This window comes from Aptenodytes patagonicus, chromosome 2 (genome assembly GCF_965638725.1).
Source record: "Aptenodytes patagonicus chromosome 2, bAptPat1.pri.cur, whole genome shotgun sequence".
Taxonomy (NCBI): Eukaryota; Metazoa; Chordata; class Aves; order Sphenisciformes; family Spheniscidae; genus Aptenodytes; species Aptenodytes patagonicus.
Genome location: NC_134950.1, coordinates 150,934,998 through 150,956,350, shown reverse-complemented (window position 1 = coordinate 150,956,350; position 21,353 = coordinate 150,934,998). Strand labels below are relative to the sequence as shown.

Here is a 21,353-nt window from a genome sequence, read left to right as displayed (position 1 = left end):
TATTTGTACAGCAATTTGTAAGTTCTGCTTGGTTAAAATTACCGATTCTCCTCACAGCATTACATTGTATGAAATAAGGAAGGGGTGTTCTGATGTTACAAATAAGAAAACTGCAATAGACTCATCTGTGGACATTAAAAAGGCAGTTTGCAGATCTGAGGTTGGAGCCCTGGTATCTTTTCTCTTACGCTTATGTACGAAACAGTGCTGCTTTTAAAATGTTAGTTGACAGTTGGGCAAACTTTTGATGTGTATGTATTCTCTTTGCAGTCCATATGATGTCAGTAGTGGTAATTTATAATGTTTCACTGATCATCTAAAGTTGAATATTTAAGGAGTCTATATTGTCTTAGGAGTAAGCTTTTTTTTCATGTTTGGGATATTGTGCAGTCACAATCCACACAAAAAAAATTTACATTCTTTCTGATAAGACCAAATCAGCAGATCTTAAACTTGATGTGCTTAAATACCATCAATAATGTACCAAAATGTCGATGTTTGTTTTGATGCAGATCATGTTAACGTCAAGCTTCTCCTGGCTCTCTGTTCAGCATCTGCATTAGAAAAATCACCTTTCACTGACTAACTTTCTGCTGACAGTGGTTGTCAACAGCAGGTCCCCCTGGACCACTTCCAACTGGTGCTGAAAATGATGTGTTTACTCCTGATGTAATTGGGACCAATCAATTTTCAAGCCCATTACTGGAAAGGATGACTGCATCAATCTGTAATGGGCCAGAAATGTGTTTGTCTCTTCTACATGAGCCGGGACACAGTTTTCAACACCGTTTGAGTGGGGATCAGAAAAGCTGTTGCCAATGATGATTGTCACCAGCTAGTCTTTTCTTAGTGTTGATGGACCCCAAAGTGCAGATGAGAGAAAAGGGGGCAGAGACGGGCCATTAGTTAGTGGACTTGCAGCTCAGAAAATACTAAGCAGGGACGAACAGTAAGAGACAAATTCTCTTGCGGATAGGTGTGCCCAGCTCCTTGCCGACTTCTGTGTGTGCATCTTAAGAGGGCAAAACGTGTTCATAGCTGCTTGTGCCTATTTTAATAATTTATTACCTATAGCCTGGAATAGTTTTGGAATTGGAATAGCGGAGAAGACAAAAGACTTCAGAAAAGGTCTCAGTCCTTTAAACCTAGGTGTGCTCGGGTCACCATGTAGCAGAAGTTTCCGTTTGTTGATTGACAACCTGAGATGTTTTGCAGCCTTGTTAGAAATCTGTTTACTTTGCAGCATTGTAGTGCATTCCAGTGCACTGGCACCATCATGAAAGGTGAAGCATCTTCAGGACCCTCAGCTGGAGTAAATAGACCGGCATGTTTATCCTCAGTGGACCTTATGCCTTTTCATAAGAGCTGGAGGTTTGGCCCTATTACAGTTAGTCTACTAATTATGAGCAAGCCCTGAATATTTTCCATGCTTTGCAAAAACTACTGGCAATTCAGAGTATGTAATCCCATTTGGGATTAAAGATGAGAAATGGCTTTTGTTCAGATTATCGTTGTTTTTTTAAAAATATGCAACAATGTAACCACTTTTTATTGTAATTTCAAATTGGGGTAGAAAAACACTTTAAATTTAGTTAGTATTTATAATTTACTGTTTGCAACTTCAAAACTAGAGATGGTACAATTTTTTCCCATTTTTGTCCCAGCTTCTTTCTCGCTTGCATTTCCCACTGGTCTGCTGTAACTCTCCATTTAGGTCTTTCACTGCTGCTCTTAAGTTGTCAGTATCTCGGTTACTTATTCCTATGCACAGATCAGTTTCTGCAGATATTTTGTAGACCTGTGGTCCTCATAAAAAGGAGTAATTCTTGAGCCTTTGGTGATGTTTTTTGGTAGAGCCTGAGTAATCCTTTGAGGTGAAGATTGAGTAAGGGCATTGTGTAATGCCTGGAGGTTCCAGTCAGGGTTTGAGCCTCTTGGTAAGGGGCTGAACCAACTCAGGAGAAAAGATGTCTCCTTCCCTGGGTGCTTCTGCTGTTTCCTTTCTTTTGTTGCTTGACCAGGCTTTGTTTTCTCTTCTCGTCTCTCATAGGCTTCTCCAGTTTTCATCTTCTTGGTGCCCATGGGTGCACACACCAAGCTGGTTGCTTTGCCCTGTCTACATCTGTTCCCCTGCTCTCCTGGAATACCTCTAGTTTTACTGTCCTAACATAGCACTATAAAAAAAAAAAAGTCACTAGATGGAACAGAATAGCAGCTGTGTAGTAGAGGCCAGCACACTGTCCCAATGGGAAAAGGTCAGCATCCAGGGACTGAGGTTATTCAGGAAATGGGAAACATATTTTTTCTTTCTTTGGCCTACCTCTGACAAACTACTGTTCTGCTGCATAACATTTTTATTCTCACCGGAGTATGACAAGCTGCAGAATGGAGCAAATATATATTGCAGACATTTGTAAAATGCTAGATGACTTTCCCTCAGACATAAGTAATAGGTATACTGGTTTAGGTGCAAGAAGAATAGTAATTCACTCAGGGAAAGCTATAGCAATTGGCCTTGCATCTAATATAATTGAAAATGGTGAAATATAAAGGACTGTCACTGTCTTATCCCCTCCCCCTCCCCCCCTGAAATTAACCATGATCCATTATTTCATGTACTATATGATCATGTCATTTGGGAGCAATAAGTGACCACATTTCCTCAACTTTATCACCACTATTCTTGATTCTCTGTTGTTAAATTCACTCCATTCCTAATTTCTATTTTGAGCACATATGCTGGCCTTTAATTTGCAATTTACATGGATGATAGGGTACTATTCAGAAACCTGTTTCTGCTGCCTTTGTGGTTTTCACCTCACCTCATGTGGTCATTAGGATGAACAGCATATAATTAACTAAATTCATGTAAAGCCCTGAATTGCAAATGCTTGTCTGTACATCTAGTTTCTTAAAAAAATAGAGGAAATCTAAACCTAACCAAACCAAAACTTCCAGTGGTTTTAACAAGCTGTAAGAAACAGTTTCTATTTGCTTGGTAGGTGATACCATCCAACCTATTTATTTATTTTATCAGTGATTACGCTTGTGTGTCACTCGTTGTAGGTTAAAAATTGTAAGATCTATTTGTGGGCAAGCGGCCAACAGTGAAGCCTATTTAGCTTGTCTACTTAGCTGAAGCCATATGGATGCAAAATTACTTTCCTGTTGCCTGTAAAGTATTTGCTAAAAAGTAAGATTTTTTTCTTTTCTTTTTACAATAACATTTCTACAAATTATATTTGTCGTTGGGTGCTGCAGTTTATGAGTTTGTTGCATTGTACCTGGAGTAAAACTTTACATTGGAAATAGGAGCTAGATGCGGAGGTTATAAGTGAAGCTTCAAGCTGAGGACTTTCTAGATGGTAAAATACAGTCTTGAGAGGTTGATTAACTTTGTTAAACAACAAAAGAAAATCTAAAGTAAAGCAGGAATTATTCTGATACTTTCTATTTCCTGTAGACTTTATTTTATTTTTTCTAACTTTTGCGTGATACTTCAATTTCTCAGATACTTTTGATAACCAGGGACGATTTTCTTAATCATTCAGAATAATTCAGTAAGACAGCTCTTGGAAATTGGCTTAGATTGGCACATGTGCTACAGCAAGGGAGAGGAAAAAGTCTACAGACCCTGGAGAGGGAGAAGAAGGATAACTTGTGGTCTCGGAGCTCTGCAACGTCCCTGAGGTCTATGCTGTTCCTGTGATTGCTTTGCTAAATGGAGAATATTTGGACTCTTCTACCTGTGGTTTAGCCTTCTGGCCAAAGTTTTCTGAGCCCATTCATTATAATAGCGGCTTTTGCACAAACAGAAAGATTCAGTCTTGCACTCCACATGCTGGAACACTCAGCCTTCTTGTTCCCATGATTGTGTAAAGGAGCAGATAAGTGGAGTTGTGGGGAGTGGGGGATGCTGGGGTGGAGTTGTGTCATTGAATTACATACCAGCTACATGGCTGCCTATTACTGAGAAAGACATTCACCGTGGTAGAATTACAGTTTCTGTTCAGCGTAGCTGCGATCTGCTAGGCTGTGGTGCTCAGTATTGTAGGGGGGGTAGTTTATATTAAAAAAGGGTACAGCATAGAAAAAATGCTGTACTCTTAGAAGTCCTCTGAAATTTAATGATAAAACCTAATATTTGGGTCTTTGCAGTGCTTTCATTTTCTTCTATGCTTCTAAGCAAAACCATTTTTCATTTTAATATTGTATTTTATGCTTCTGAATTTCTTCCTTATTCTGGTAGCCTGTGTGTGCGTCTTACTAAATAATCCCTGTCAAGCAGACTGTGTTGGAATAAATTAGGCAGAGTTCTATTGAATTTGATGGCTGAGTATTATTTATAAAGTTAAAACGTTTTTGTTTGTTTGTTTTAAACAAAACTGTTTTTTGTTTGACAGGTATCGTATAAGAAGGATGTGCAAGATACTCATAGATACACTGAAGTGCTGAATAGGCCAGACATAAAGATAGCAACTGAGATAACAAAGATAATAAGTGATGTATGTTCTCCTGTTACTCTATTTGTATTTTTTAGACATGTTGTTTTATTTATTCCAATTTCAGTCAGATTGTTTAGAATGCTGCTGAAATTCTCAAATGTCACGAGCAGAAAACATGCAACCCTAAATCTGATATGGAGGTTTGACTAAAAATACCCAAAACCCAACAAAAAAACCCCCTTGCCTGGTATGTTACAAAGTTATGGGTTTCTTCTGTTTTGATGTTGACAGTATGACCTTTGCAATTATTGGTCATTAATCTAAAGACAACGTTAAGCTTACTAAAGTTCGTTTTGTTTCAGCTTTATTCATGATAACCATTCTCAAAATAAGTCATATGCTCGTATGCTATACTGCACTTCAGAAGACACACCAAGCCTTTTTTCACCTCAGTACAAGAGAAGCTCGCATCCCAGGACTCCCCTTCCTCCTCTCATCTTGGCCAGCAGTGCCAGGGAAATGCAATTCCCCGCTGTCCTTCTGAGAGCTGTGCAAACACGCTGCCTCTTGCATGGGGGCTCTCCTCCCCGAACTCCCCTCTCAAATTGTTTTTCCTCCCACCATGACATCTGCTAATGGATAGGTCAAGGAGCAGTTTGAGAAGCAGCAATGTGTGATGCAGTTTAATATTTTATTGTAGACAACTCAAACAATATATATATATATATATATTAAGAGCCCTGAGACAAGATTTTGGGTAACTGCTAATAGTTTCATGTGAGATTGACTAGGCACCTATGGAGAGATAGTTTCAAGAGACCCGAGATTCACCTTTTGAATATTCAGGATTTTCTGAGAACCAAGAACTTCTACTAAGTCGTATGTTCAACACCCAAATTTACTAATTGCTGTTCAAGCCCCCTTTGAGTTAGAGTGGCTTTGGGACTTTTATTTCTCTCAGTCTGTTGTTATGACGTGTCCTTGCTGATTCACAGTGCCTGAGTAATGCAAGAAGCCTATTTTAGGCAATGGGTAATTTAGTTTGTGATATTGCAAAGCACCTATTGTCGATTCATCTGTGCTGTTTTCTAATGCATTGTGGAAAAAAATTGCAGCAATTTGCATGGGAGGCAGTTCAGCTGGAAAGGTCATGTAACACCAGCCCTGCGGGACTAATTCCGCTCTGTTACACCAATGCAACCTCACTATCATCCAGCAAGATTGCAGTGGTAAAGCTGAGAGTGGAATTTGACCTTACATTTCAAAAAAGCTGCCCCTCAGCCTAGTTTTGTTTCAAGACTAGTTTCAGCTGCTACAAATAATCTTGTGTAAACTGCAGACCCTGTCGTAAGAAATACTGAGCCACTGTAACTCCTTCTGCCTTGATTGGGAGAACAATATTTCTCAGACTTAAGCTATGCATTTGGTTAAAGTTGAATTTTGTGAATGCTGTGCATTGCGTTTTACAATAAATAAATATTACGTTGTTAAGGAGCTGAAGCCTGAGAAGGGCCTTTTTCGGAGCTGATTAGAACTGCTCTGAAAGTAGTGTCAATGTAGATCACTAAATGAGACTTTTTCTACTAGCTTTAATGTTTACGTTTCTCTTGATAAAACAAAAGCAAACAATTTAATAGTGATTCATATTCATTTTTTTAAGGCTGAGTACAAGAAAAGAAGGGGCGAGATGAATAAGGAGCCTGCTGTACTTGGAAGACCAGATTTTGAACATGCTAAAGGAGTTTCAAAACTGTTAAGCCAAGTAAGATTCTCTGTCAATTTACAATGACTTCATTCAGATATCTCGTTCCTAGTAATGCAAGAAAATATTTAGATTTTTAGATGATTAGCTCTAATTGTATGAAGATTATGTTCTCAAACTCTTTTCATACAGTATTGCAATGACTGATAAATTTAAGATTCCTAGGAAACAGAATATACATTTTTATGCAAAAATACAATGAACTTTGACTGTTACAACGTGTCTTTTGTGGAGATGGTGTATATTTATACAGATTATCTAGGATTTCTAAAATATTAACTGTATGTAATTTAGAGGCAAATTTTGCCACTCACTCAGTTTGAGTGGAGCCTTACCCTGTGATTAATCCCACTGAAGTAACTGGGGTCTTTTATGTAACTGCTTGCTAATGTGAGTAATGGGATCTGAATTTGGCCTGACATGTAAAGCACCCGCCTTCCCTCCCCCTGAAACTGAACCTTTTATGTATTACTTTCTGTTACATATTAACCTCAAAAAAAAAAAAAAAAAAAAAAAAAAAAAAAAGAAAAAAAAAGAAAAGAAAAAGAAAAAAAAAAGGAGAAAAATGGAGGGATTACTTTAGTCCATAACTAAAAAGAAACCTGAAAACACAAATATTCCCTCTTTTCCTCTTACGAGTCTTCTACCCTTGTAAGATCTACTCATAAGACTCTACTACAGATCAGCCTGACATCATGAGAAGGAATTTTTGACTGCTGACCTGTTTTTTTTTCTTGTTTTTTTTTCTTTTTTTTTTCTTTTTTCTAGAGTAGTTCTTTAACAATGCCTTGCATAATCCTTGCTAGCAATCCTGTCAGGCTACACTTCGAGCTTTTGTAAACCCAGGAACAAATTCTGCCCTCCTGTAGGAGGAGGATAATGCCCTTTGATTGGAGAAGGCCATGTCAGTCTTACCAGAACTAGAAAAAAACCCCAAGTGTAGTAGTGTATACACTAGAACAGTCTGAAAATCAGTGTTGTGTAACAAATGCTTGTGATTTGGCTAGATAGTAAACAACTTCCCTAGAACTAGGATAAAATGAAAATAATGTGTCATAGAGAACAAGCTGCAAAACAGTGCAGTGTCTGCTTGCAAGAGGTTGAGCTCCTTTTGCTGTCACCAAATGTTGTCCTTAGATATCTGCTACATGATTTCCTGTTTCACAGTGGACCATCATTAACTTTGAAGCATTAATACCGCACAAAGGGAAAAAGAAGAAAATACATTTTTTTTTATTGCTTTGTTAATGATGTGTTCAGAAGCAAAATTATTGTGTGGTTTCCAAATAGATTTCTTTCTTCCATTTTGTAACGGAGCATGTGCTCATTCCTCTGCTGATGGGCAAGTGTGTTAAGAGATTCTTTTGTGTTTAGCATCGTGCAGGCTTGGAAGTCAACCTATGCTTTCTAGGAAGAGCTAGTGCTATGCTGCTGTCATTTATAGGAAAGGGAGCTGTCTGTCATTTAGCAAACATCTTTAGTGGTTTTTAAAAGGGTTCATATCTAAATTTAGTGTGTGGTGTCCTTTATTTCTACTCAGTGGGTGCCTACACACTCCTTTCTGTGCAGCCTATTTCAGAATCTAGTGGGCTTGCAGCTGCCTGTTGTCGCAAATGGGACTAAGGCGGATCCCTTTCCAATAGCCCTCTCCATCTCACTAAGCCCTGAGGTTGTGGCCAGCAATTGCAACAATCAAAAAATACCAGCTGGATCATGGGGTCCTGCAGGCTGGTGCTGAGCCAGCTGCATCACAGGCTTCATCAGTGCACTTTTTATCTCATTTTTGTTAGATGTGCTTTTCCTCTTGGACAACGCATGCTGCATCTGCAAAAGCTTTATAATAGAGTCTCTTCACTGCCAGGGACGGGGATGGCAGCAGTTCCAGTTGAGATCCTTCTGCAGAAGAGAGCATTTGGTGTGCAATTTTAACTTCTTTAGAGAGTCCAAATAGTGCAGAAGGTGTGGCAGGAAGAGAGGAGCAGTTGACAAAATGTAGCTTGCTTACAGTTTATTTGTAAAGAAGATTCTTAATAAACCTTGGTCGTCCAAACTCTGCAGCCACTGCGCCTGGATCCAGGTTTTGAGATCCTCCCTTCTCTTGTCCTCTCCTCAGTCTACACTGTTGTGGCTGCTTGCAGTGTGTGTCATGGGCCACGTACTTTTAGAAAGGGAGGCAGTGCTTCAGCCTGACGCTCCTCTGGCAGCCATCTGCATAGAGCAGGATGAAGGCTGTAAATACCAGGCTGCTTTCAGCAGTGGGGAGATGCACTCAGCAATTCCCCATCTCCTCTGATAGAAGGGCAGTGGCCATGAGTTGTCTAATGTTTTTATATATTATTTGAATCATCATAACACTTAGACACTCTGATCATAAATCAAGAGCACAGAAAAATGAAGATGACCCCTGTGTCCAAAGAGCAGGGTGGTGGGGCAGGATGAGGAATGCACCTGTGCTGTAGGAGAGGAAGAACCCTAAATGTGGGTCAGTCACATCAGTCCTCTTCATGCAAGGATCGTGGAGCAGGCTTGTAACAATTACAAGATTTAAAAAGTAGTAAAGTTAATGATCTCTTTATTGTCTCCAGACTTTCTGGCTTTTAGGGTTTCCATTTGTTTCTCAGCAAATGGGAGCATTATAAACTTTTTGTGCTGAAAGTTGATAATATCTCTTAATAGCATGAATCTATAAGCTGCGACATGCAGAGAAATAGTAGTTATTTGACCCTCACAGCAAATTTGCAAAGTTGACAATTCTGATGGATGTAATGGGAAGAGAAGATGATAACATGTTTTAATGTGGTGCATATGGGTAGGTAATTTAGGGAGTATAGAGAACAGGAGCAAGAAGAGGTCAGGCAGTGTGGGTGTAACGAAGGGAGAAAGCAATCAAAGCAAGCAGGAAGGCAAACAAAGTGAAGAAAATAGTGTTAATGTTTGACTGGCACTCAAGGCTCTACAAAATCAGTGTACCCTCTTTCTTTCTCTCTCTTTTTCCTTTTTTTTTTTTTTTTAATTTAACAAAGCTTTTGACAACAGCAGCAGCAAAAATAATAGCTCCCAGAACTAGTATATTTACCCACAGCACGCGTTAACCCCTTTCTGTTGATTTTAAACCAAATTTAAAACAGAAACTGTGTTAGCCCTTGTGAAAACATGAAGCTTGTCAATTTGCTGAATGTACATTGTATAATTTGGGTTATTTTTTGTATTTTTTCTAAAAACAAGCTCTTGTTTATGTCTTCTAATGCATTTTATTAGCTTTTTCAAAGAGCTGCTGGTATGAAGTATTCCCCTTATGGTGTTCAATAATTGGTTTTACGATGACTAATTTTGGATATTCGTATTTTATGCTGGATCTGGTGCTTATTATTTCAGGGATAAAATTGTTAGAGGTAGAATGTTTTTCAAAATGTACCTTCTCTGAGGTTATCAGTAACAACACAAAAAGCCTAGGATTTTCTCAGTCTTTCTTTGCTTTAAACTCTGCTAGTGCTTTTAGCGACCAATATTTTAATTTAGCGCCCTGTTTATGTTACATTTCCTTCAATATCTATGTGCTCTGACAGGTTTTTCTTTTTTTTTAATGTTTTCATATGGTCATGAGGAAATGCTTTAGCTGCAAGTGTCTGCTTCAACCTGGGATCCCAGTGGTTGAATGATTCATTTTTTGTAGTTTCTTTGTAAATCTGAAAAGTGGGTGATGTCATCCACTTCTGAAACTGAACACTCCCTGTGTGAACAGCTTTGAACTACAGATTTGATTTAGGAATGTTGCTGCAAAGCTTCAAAAGACACTGCTCTGTCCAGCTGCAATTCTGACTTTTATAGGTTTTGTGCAAGGCTGATGAGAAGTTTGTTTATCCAGGCCTTATTTAAAACCAGTTTGGTTTTTCAGGGATGTTGTTGTGTTAAAAGCCCTCAAAGTCTGCTCTTCAGCAACAATTAGAGAGCAGCCTACATGCATTTCTTTTAAATTAACCCCCACTACATACTCTCTAAAAAAATAAACAAACTTAAGACTTTAATTAAGATGGTAAATAAGTAGCCATCGTTTTAAAACTTCATTAAAATAAAGCTTTTGGTTAACGATGAAATTTCTAGATAAGCTTCCACTAACAACCGTCATTTCTACTCCCACTTTTTGTTTGCTCTTCCACCATGTTATAGCATTGCTAAGACCTCCCCCCTTCAGATGTTTTAGAAAACACTGATGAAGTATTTTTCTTCCTTGTTTTTAATCAGAACCCTTTATCTCAGGCATATTTTTCCCCTTTAAATTGCATTCATAACTTTTTCCTGTTCAAAAGAAGGATAAATACGGTGTGCATTACTTCACAGTGACTCATCCATGGGCTTGCTCCTCTCTCTTCTCCCTCTCCCACCCCACGCTTTCTTTCAAAAGGGAGAAGGAAACAGGAAAATACCGATAAAATAGACAGTGAATGTGTGTGTAGCTTTAAATGAGATGAATCCCCTGTGACAAGCCAGAGTGAAATTACTGCTGGAAGTGCTCTTGAGATACCACCAGGGTCATCTGATATTATTGTGCGGCCTCCATTTTGCCCCACAGCGACATGTGCGGTGGTGCTGGGGAGGAGAGCGAAGGCAATAAGCAGAGCAGCCAGATGAGGCAGCAGGGCCTAGAGATACCGAGACACCCCTCACCGCAACGGGAACGTTTACAGTTGCATTGGTGGGCGGTCTCCTTAAATTTGGGACGCTCCTGCACATTGGCATCAGGACAGATAGCCCTGTGAAGACTGGGTTCACTGTCTCCCCCTCTTTCCTTCAGTAGCAGTGATGTGATCTGAAGTGACACTAACAAGGATTTATTACTGGAATCTCTAGAGTGAAATGTATTGCTAAAAAAATCTTTTTAAAAATGGCATGAAACGGCTGCAGCTGGAAGATGGCAAGCCAGTTGTGAGGAGAGGTCCCTTTGGCAGTGACGTTTTCACACTTAACAAGAATGTCAAGGACCATGTTGTGCATTCGGTCCGCCTGCACAGTTTGAGGCCATTTGTTGGCTGGGCAGGAGACAGCCTGCAGTAGCTGGATATTTAAACTCTTGTGCACGATGTTGTTATTATGTGATCTGATGCCCGAAGAGTAAAAGACAATTTTGCTCACCATGCTGACTTGATCCCTGGTTTCGGAGGCTTTTTGAATCACATATTCCAGCACTGCCTGATTTTTATTAGAAGGCAAGTTTTGGATACACCTTTTAAAAGAGAAAAACCCTGATTTATTCCTTCACTGCTTGTACAGAATGTAGATTTGCCTTTGACAAAGGCAGTGTCTTTTTATTCAGATATATGCTTTTGCACTTGATCCAAAGCCAAGGCAAATATCAAACAATATGAACCAGATGAACCTACCTATTCTTTTCTAGAGTTAGTGTGAAAGATTATGAAGTTCATCATGTGTTCAGATAAAGTTTCTCTTTAAAAGTAACAATGTTTTAGAGTTTCCTTCCTTTGAAAAATTAACATAAGTGCTGGAATCATAATGTAGTTCTTGAACATATACGGTTAGTTTCTGTTTGGGTGGCTTAGTTTTGGTTTCTTGTTATCCTGATTAATGAAATATTTGGCATCGTGGCTAAACGTAATGAGATTGTGTAGGGTAAACCATGCTGAGAGTCTTTTGAGGCAAGGAAAAACAAAAAAGGAAAAAGAAAATTCTTTCCACAACTAAAGCTGAGAAAAAAAAAAAATTTGAAGGAGATTGTTTGAGGTGGTTTAACCACTTTATCAGACATTCATGTGGGAATAGAGAAAAAAGGAGTAAGGAAAAAGCCGCGTATTTATTTAATGCAGAGTGTGGTAAATTATAATGGATGTTGCATAGGCTCAGATATCGGGTGTCTGACTAACATTCATGAAAGCAGCATAATTGAGACTGAACTTTATTCTCCTCCATTATGCCCAGCTGTTGGAAAGAAGCGAGGCATGTGTGCAAAGTCTCCAGATGTTTGATGATCATGCACAACAAGGGGGGCAAGGGAGGGAGACTTACTATTTGTTTGATTTCATATTTTCAGATTCTGAATTCAGTTCTTCAGCATGTTTTATGGAATTTTTGTGATTTATTTACTTTTAATGCCATTGCCTCAACTTTTATGTATTGCTCATTTCCTCTTACACGTCTCGTCATTCCCCCTTTTTTTTTTTAACAAGAAGAGAGTGAAAGTGATGGCAGACAGTCATTTAATTATGCTTTCTAACACTGTAATGAGGTAGGCATTGTCCCCACGAAGGGACTGTACTACAGAGAGATTCCTCTGGGTCTCATGGGAAATTTCTGGCAGAATTAAAAATAGACCTGGGGGCTCTGGTGACAGCCTAGGACAGCGCGAGTAACACATGGACCTGGAGGTGGGAAGATGGATGAGTAGGAAGTTTGATTCTGACTTCCCACTTTCAAGTGGTTGAAAAATTTACAAGTGATTTATTTGACAAGTTTTACAATTTATTCATCTTATAAATTGTTTTTTTGTTAAAAACACATTTTTGATGTTAATTATGAATTGAATGATTTTCAGCGAGTAGATTATTATTGCTAGTTAAACAGTTCTGGTTTATTTGGTTACTCAGGTGAGTCATATGGTTTTGTTTCTGTTTCCTTTTTATAAATCCTTCAGCACCAGTAATTGCATATGACAATTTTAAATTATTTTTTTATTTTAGTAAAAGTCGGATACATAAATATTACTTTGAAACCAGCACAAGACAGTCACAGGTGTGGCTAAACTGAGCTTCTTTAAACATCTTCATTGTTTAAAGATTTATGGATAAGGCAATTGCCTTTAATAAGCTCCTTTGTAGTCTGAATTCTCTGTGCCTTCTTTAAGTGCTACATGTTAATATTAGATATGTTTGTTCTGGTGGAAGGTGAAATACAAAGAGCAGTTCAGTAAGGAAATGAAGAGCCACCAGTACAATCCTCTTGACAGTGCTTCCTTCAAGCAAACACAGATTGCATCCACCTTGGCAAGTGATGTAAGTGAATTTGCTTTGTATTTTACATGCATTTACATCCTGAAAAACCTAACATTTATTCTCAAGCAGAATTTCTTTTTCCATCTTATGAATTACTCTGAGCAGCAGTCTCTGCTGTACAGTGTGTCTGTATAGCAGGTACAGCATGTTATCCATTTCTTCCTCTGCTTCTGACAAAGCCTTTCTCCAAGGGCCTGCAGAGTTTTTCATAACCATTTTAGATGAGATTCATCTCGCTTAACTTTGTGTGTCAAAAGGTATGGCTGCTTGCTCTGAGCTAATCGCCTTGTATTCGGTGCCTTTGTATTCGGAAAAGAAATAAACAGGTCTAGAGGGCAATTGTTCTGACCTGTCGTAGATGCCTGTCTTTAGAGGAGCGAAGTGCTGGCATCTCTCCAGTGGTTGTAGAAGGAGATTGCATGAGCAGCTCAGATTTGGTTGTCTATCTTTTAGACTTCGTTCTGACGGTTGATCTTCTGAATGGTATTACAAAGTACAAGAGTCACTAGATTCAGCAATGGGTGCCTGCTGCTGGAGCCAGATTGGAGAAAACATCTATATCGAGCGATAATGCTGTTGGGATGATATATTTAGCAGTGTGTCTAATGCTAAAAATGTGAGCTCTTCTTTGGGGCCATGATCCCAGATAGCCAAGAGATAAGCCTTCACTCTGTAGTCTGGCGTTTCCAAAGTGTGGGGCACCACCCAACGGGAACGGGAAAGGCCAGCTCTGGGAAGGGTCCAACAGAATATGTAATTGTTTCCGAAATCTAAATGTTTAGTAAAAAATTCATTGAAGTAATTATTATTATAAGAGAGATGCAAACTGAGTATTGTTGATTTGAAGTCTGCCTAAATCAGTGAAGAGCATGGTACATACGTGGAGGTGACTAAAGGTGTTAGTTTAAAAGATTTGTCATCCAAGATAGGTAAGGTTGCTAGTCTTCTTCCTGTAAAGATGAGCATCCAGCTATCAGAAGTATGGAAAATCCTACTATAGGCTGATAGGAAGTTATCTTCTGCCACTTAATGAAGTGCATTAGGTGACTATATTGCTTATCTTTGCTGAAAGCAATCTGCATTAAATAAAATATCCAGGAGCACTTCCCTTTAACTGTTTTATATACAACTTTTTTATTTGGACAGTTAGTGTAATTCCTGAATCAAGAGAAAAAGAACAAGAATCAATAGTGTTTAAAATGAGTAAACTCAAAGTATTGAAGAAGATACCCTTGATTTAAGTTTTCGGGGGGGGGGGGGGGGGAGAAAAAAAAGAAATAATAATAATAATTCCTTTTTAGTCTGAAAAGTCATACAAAGTGTGATTTTGTTGTAAGTGTCCTTTTTGAGGAGAAGTTTGAGTAGTTCCCAAATATTTGCTCAGTAGAATGAATCTGGTATTGATTTTTCCTTTTCCTCCAAATAATAGTAAATGACCACCATCTAGTGGCTGGTAGAGGTTGTTCAGGCAAGCACTTAATGCTTTCTGTTTCTGGACGGCCACGGTGTAATATGAAGCTGTGAATTATTTTGTTAATCTTTATTTTACATAACCTGAATTCTCTTTCCAGGTGAATTACAAGAAAGATTTGGAAAGCCTACATGATCCAGCCTCTGATCTACCAAACCTGCTATATTTAAACCACGCTTTAAATATCAGCAAAACACATAGTGATGTAAGTTGCCTTTATAAGAAAGATCTGAAAAATATATGTAGTAAGGAATGTAGTATGTATAGTCACTGTAGAATACATAAATTTTTGGTACTTGCTTCATGGTCTCATGTAGTAGACTGTAGTGTTGTAAACATAATAGTTGGGGGATGTAGTGGAGAAAAAAGGGCTTTTGGGGAGAGATATTTCAGTTACTAGAACAACTAATGTACTGGGTAAGAATCACAGAGACTTCTGGTACTTGAGTATTTCTTCTTATATGTCTGAAACCTTGTCTGTTTTTTTCCTTTGTTGATCTAAGATACTTCTTTCCTTGCAAACCTCGTTTTGCCTAAGATCTTTCTTACTGCTTTCATCTGCAAGTGTCTGTACAGGAGTGACCATTATGCTAGTTTAATATTTGGACTTCTGCCATCAACAGCCTCTTGAGTGCTAGCTTCCCTTAGAGCTTTTCTGGCTAAGCCTTTCTTCTCTGATCAGTGTCTGAGGCTTCTTACACTGGATCAGGTAATAGGCACATACTCCATTCTGCCGTGTAACAAGACATGCCCCTTGATGGGGCTGGTGGTCTGACATAGGATAGCGATGGGGGTTGAAATGGGGAAGAAGAGGTAGGAAACCCCTGGCTTCTGTGCAATGCTGAAGCTTCTCTCCCACTCCAAGAGCACCTATGCTACATGCGCAGTTCTTGTAGGCTGGTTAGCTGCATTTGTCGTCTTTACTCCAGAAACCACAGAAGGGCCGCAGAACTGCTGTGGAGAGGTGTGAGTGGGTGGTGTTGGGAAGGAGGATTGCTCACGGTCAGCAGGAGGTGAGCACTTCATACACAAAGGGTTAGCCCTAATGACTAGGAGCATACTGGGTCATCTTCTGAGTCAGTGCCTGCTTATGGAAGCTTGTGTCTAAAATAATCAAAATAATCCAGCCTTCCTGTCTGTACTTGGTTTTTGTGTTGCTCTTTGGTGAACTGAAGCTTGCTTTTTATCTGTCTCACTCTGATATGTGAAGCTAACACTGACTATCCCCTTTTGTATGGGTAATAAATGAGTTGATAGCTTTCACTTTCTGCATTCTTCATGTGCATTTTGGCCTAATTCTAGTTTCCTTCAGTGTAAGGTAAGATAGGCATTCTTTTTGCTGATTAAATGAACACCCTCAGAATGAACTTCATCAATTTGTCATCTTATCTCTAATGAGATAGAAACCTGGACTTTCCCTTAAGGCAGCTCACTTCTTGCAAAATTTATTTCTTTCTGTTGCCTAGGAGGGGTTGATTCATATTGTCTATGCCCTCTTCTGAGGACTCCATAAATACTAAGTCTCTGATTTTTGCATTGTCCAGATGCTGGTGGATATTTTTTCTTTCTGTGAGCAGGAAGAAGAATGCTTTGTCAACCCTAAGGTCTCCACTAGCTATTTGTCTTCTACAGAAATCCCATTTTCAAAATCGTTCTCAGATTTGACCTCCCCATGTCACCTCTTTGATTTTAACATGGCTTACTCTCCTGCCTTTCTCCATGCTTTTCCAGTACCTTCTTTGTGTTCTCCGCCTTGTCTCTTCACAGCTCATACCAAATCTTTCTTGAAGTCTGCTTCCACTGTATGAAACAGTCTTCCTGACTGTGCCATTAACTGATTTCCAAAGACTGATTGCATGGTCTGTTTTTTTTTTTTCCCCTCTGAAACACAGAGCTTCTTGCTAATTGCCCAATTGTGCTGTTTCCCTGTAGTACACCCTTCTCCCTTGAACTTTATGCTTCTCTTCATCTTTTGCGTAACATAGCTACATCTGTCTCGGTGTGATACATTGTAACCTATATGGTTAATTAAACTCATAAACTAATATGGTTGATTGAACTGGTTTGCTGATTGACCTAGAGTGTAGAAGTGTGTGCAACTTTATGAAACACATATACTATAATACCAATGCAAAGCTGTTGTACGTCAACTTCCATGGGAATTAATTCTAGCAGTTAAGAGGAAAGCTTGATGGGCATGTTTGGACACAAATAGACTGATTCTGACAGGTCAAAATCATCCTATTTTCTTTATTTTGATGAGGAAGAGAGTTCACAAGGTGAAACTTTCCCCTCATGTGGTATACATGTAATTCTCTTTGGCATGAACTATGGAAACATAAAATTAAAAACACTGATATATGTACAACAGCTAGTTTATTGTTTTGCACATTTTAAATCTGTTCCTATTGTAGAGACTTTGAGATGCTAATGAACTACAGGCTAAAAAAAAAGGGAACTTAGATGTGTTTCATTTTATGGAACAGGGTGAATAAATAGGACTTAAGAGACTGAATCTCGTGCCTGTAGTTTAGTGTAGCAAAAGCTTGTGCGATTTACCTCATTCGATTTTTTAAAGTTGTTTTTTTTCTTAAATTTTGTTCCATTAGTTGAGGAATGGAGTAAAAGTAGAAAGTCTGTATCTACAGATGGAGATAATTTTAGTTTCCACTACAGAAGTGATTTTTTTGTGTGACATTTATAATTATTTCCACTAGGAGGCAAATGCAGACCATCATATGTGTTCCTCTGCACTTCAAATGTAAATAATAATGGTCATTTTTTAGCGAACATAAACATTTGACTTTTGGATGAGCAGGACAAGTGTTTTCTCTAAGAACTTACAAAAGTTATTTTTCATCATATCCTTTTTTCATTTCATCACAGTATTTTAAATTCAAATTTAGCAGTGGAACTCCTGAGTTGGGAGGCCTAAAATATAGTTTCTTTTATGCTGTTTCTCTCATAGTTATTTTAAATGGTATTTAAATTACAAAACCTTCTGGATTTTGTTTGTGAAAACATTCTTGGATATTTTTTGTTTCAGTATGAATATAAGAAATCATTTAAGCAAAGCAAGGGCTTCTATCATTTCACCCCGGATACAGCTGAACAAATCCATCACACAGAAAATGCAGTGCTTCAAAGTCAGGTATACGCAATCATAAATATATCTTGCAAAGAGAAAAATGCAGCATTCTAACAGTGATTAAATCAGGCACAAAACTGCATGACAAATTACAGTGATGTACAGTGCATATTCAATCAGAAGCGCCCCATGAAGAGAGAGGAGAGTGTTTTTGCAGGACCCGAACTTAGTGCAGAAGCCTGACAGGGAAAGAGATTAACACTTTTCTCAAATCAGACATTATTAGTTTTGAAGAGACAAATAAATTAAAATATTACTCATTCTGAATATCATACTTTAATTTGTAGCTATTTGCTTTCCTTTATGGCTTGTGTAGAATATTCCACCATATCACAGGCTGATTGATTGAGCTAAATAATGTGTTTGCCCATCTTAATCAAAAGAGTGGGAATGAATGAGTTCAGAAGGCTTCTCCAGGTTTCCAAAGTGTATTTGCTTTGTGACTTAGCAAAAAAATGTATGTTGGTGTCTTAACCCTCTGTCCTTCAATATGATTTTGCTGCTAGCTTTAAGGTCTTGGTCATTGGTAGCTGTGAGGGGAATGTTGGTGCAAGACCAGACTCTATTGAGGCAGTAGCTTTCCTTCCCACAGGTACAAACAAAAGTGCATTTCAGAATGGTGCTCCTGAGCCTGAAAGAGAGACCTGTGGGGCCTGGTTGTGAAACAGATTTTGTTGTTTTTACAGTAAATGTGTTGTTTAATGGAAACATGCCAGGGGATCCTATTGAAAAGCTGCCAACTGTTGAGACATAGGTCATTCAGCCAAAATCATGAAATTAGTTTAAGGATTGTGATTGATGCTCCTCACTCCTGCTGTCTTCAAAGTTCACCATTTCTAGGCCTGACATTTTGAAGCAAAGGAATAAATTACTCCAGAAAAAATTTCTTTGTCTAGCTGCTCTATTTCTCCAACAGGTTAAATTTGGAAGGATTCTTCCAAGTCAAAACCTCTAAGGAGTATGGCTAAGACAGGATTTGTCTGTCGCCATAGCAAGCAATCAGAACTCACATTCTCTCAGCTGTTAACAGCATTTATTTTCATTTTCCTAGGTCAAGTACAAAGAAAATTATGAAAAATCTAAAGGCAGGACAATGCTGGAGTTTGTGGATACACCAATGTATCAAGTTTCAAAGGAGGCTCAAAAGATGCAAAGTGAGGTTAGTAAAACTGTGTGCTTGAACTAGCAAAATTTAGATCAACAGAGAAGCTAACAGACATCTTGTACTCAGGTTAAGAAAATGGATGAAGCAGATTGTAAAGGTTTTATAAATTGAGAATATGGTGGAATTAGTATTGAGTCTGTTTACAATGTTCTTTCTGGAATATGCTTGGAAATGCACCTGCATGTACCACTAATTGTTGTTTTTGCTTCAATAGAAAATGTATCGCAAAGATTTTGAAGAAGGGATCAAGGGAAGACCCTCAATGGATTTAGACAAGACCCCAGAGTTCTTGCATATAAAACAAGTCACTAGCCTTCTGAAAGAGGTGAAGGATTTTTATTTCTTTTTTTTGTTGTTAAGATGTAAATGAGCAATAAGCAGCATCACTACAAGCTACCGAGTGCTGAACAACTTATGGTTAACTTGGTAGCTAAATACAAAAGTGACTTCATGAGTAGAAATTGCAGCGTGTCATTTTATATTCTGAATAGTCCTGCAATAAGAATCGATACTTTTTGAAGTTTCCTTATGAATATAAGGAAATGATAAAGCTCAGCACACCTGGACCAGAAAAACAGTTAAACGAACAAATCAGATGACTCCATAGAAAATGGATCGTTGGCAGGACATTCCCTCTGAGGGCCTCAGTTTTGGAATTTGTTCCTCCCCTGGGCTCAAATAGCCCAAATTTGGTGACCTTCCAGGCATGCTGCAAAAGACATCTGTTTGATAGAGTTTTGGAGAGGGCCTGGAGTTTGCTTTCCAGATAGATGGAGGGGTGGAAAGGAGGCTTTCTGTTGGTGTCCAGATGGCAGTTTTTCCTTTTGAGTAATTATTTCAGGATTGTGATAGTCTGTTGTGGTTATATGGATGCCTCGAGCTGTGTGTAGTCACTTTTAACTAATTTAATTGAAATAATTATCTATCATACATGTTATGGATGAAAATAAAGACGACCAAAATTCCATAATATAGCTGTGATATTGCATAATCTGCTTTAAGCAAATTTTGTTAGAAGGTGCAGGTTTTCTGTATGCCCACTGTTTCTTTAATATTTGTCCAATGTTCTTCAGTTGTCTGTGGCAGTGTAAATTAAATCACTTTTTTCCTGTAACTGAGAATCCTTCTATCTTTAGTCTTTTTATATTGTTATTCAAAACTGTTTTCATGTTAGATTTTGAGTATTGGTTGGTTCAATAGATTAGGCTTACTATTTTATTCCCATAAGCTTGGCTGTCAGGTAGACAACTCTCAAGCTAGGTCTAGTTTGTGCAGTACCATTCTATGCATACATGTCTCATGTATGCCTACTGACTAGGGAAAAATGCAAATGCTTGCATTTCATTGAATTAATCTCACTGCGTGCTGAATGTCCACAGAAGTGGTTAGTGCATGCATAGTCGCAGATGTGCTGTAAATGTTCATCTTTGAAAATTTTGATGTAACTTCCCTCCATAGTGCTACATGCATTAAGATGTTCCCTAATTCTTACCTCCTCAAGTTCTGAGACTCATTACTTAGGGAGTAAACCACGCTTGTAAGCTAGAGGGGAAGAATATGAGAAAATGAAAACGGTATTTTAATGCATAACTGCATGAATTTCAGATGATTTTATATCCACGTTCAAGGAACAGGTTTCAAAACCAAAGATTACATAAGTCTAATTAATTATTATTTTTCAAGATTCAGCAAAATGATGTATTTCTTCATAGTCAAGGATATAGCTCAGTATTTTTGCGTGAAGGTTCCTAATAAACTTTAGATAGGTACTGCATGAAACAAGAAGAACCTGGAGTTATTAAAAATGAATTATTTGTTCAATTATTTCTTTTTTTTTTTTTTTAAAGTGTCAGCTGTGTTCCAGCTTATTCTATTGCCTTCCCACTGTAGAGAATTCTGCAAATATTTTGCATTTTGTAACAATAAGAACTTTCTTCTCTGGAACCACATTCACAACTCCTTCAGAAGAGATAGCTGAATTTAATAATTCTAAATCAATAGAAGTTGTTTCCTGCTTGTTGTAGGACATGCTTCTGATGGTAAAGAGAAGCGTCTTTGAAAATACCTGGTTTCCTTTTGTTTAAATAAAGAGCTTATACAGAGACAAAGGTGCTTGCTACTGCTTATGAAATTTAATACGTGATTAGGAGTGTTAATTCATGTCTATATAAATTATTCCGGAAAATAGTTTCTTTAAATTTTTTCTAGTTTCCTTGCTTAAAAAAAACGAACTGAAAACTGGAGATGGGAAAAGCAATTAAAAATCCTTACAAAACTTTAACTTCAGTGGGCTTACATCAGCTCTCTAGGAACTGGGAAGAAAAAGAACCAAATGTCCATGGGCACATTCTAGTGTGCTTT

At 38.1% G+C, this 21,353-nt stretch overlaps 1 protein-coding gene across 4 annotated transcripts in view; it reads left to right on the top strand.

Annotated features, from left to right (window-relative positions):
* Positions 1-21,353, top strand: part of NEBL (nebulette) — a 269,878-nt gene that overhangs the window by 191,667 nt on the left and 56,858 nt on the right. The window contains exons 7-13 of one of the 4 annotated variants that reach the window (XM_076331670.1): positions 4,404-4,505; positions 6,106-6,207; positions 13,101-13,208; positions 14,780-14,884; positions 17,726-17,830; positions 18,879-18,986; positions 19,207-19,317. The exons of the other annotated variants lie outside the window; for them this stretch is intronic. Coding sequence (XP_076187785.1) covers positions 4,404-4,505; positions 6,106-6,207; positions 13,101-13,208; positions 14,780-14,884; positions 17,726-17,830; positions 18,879-18,986; positions 19,207-19,317 — 741 coding nt within the window. The remainder of the gene's footprint in view (positions 1-4,403; positions 4,506-6,105; positions 6,208-13,100; positions 13,209-14,779; positions 14,885-17,725; positions 17,831-18,878; positions 18,987-19,206; positions 19,318-21,353) is intronic. 4 annotated transcript variants of the gene reach the window in all.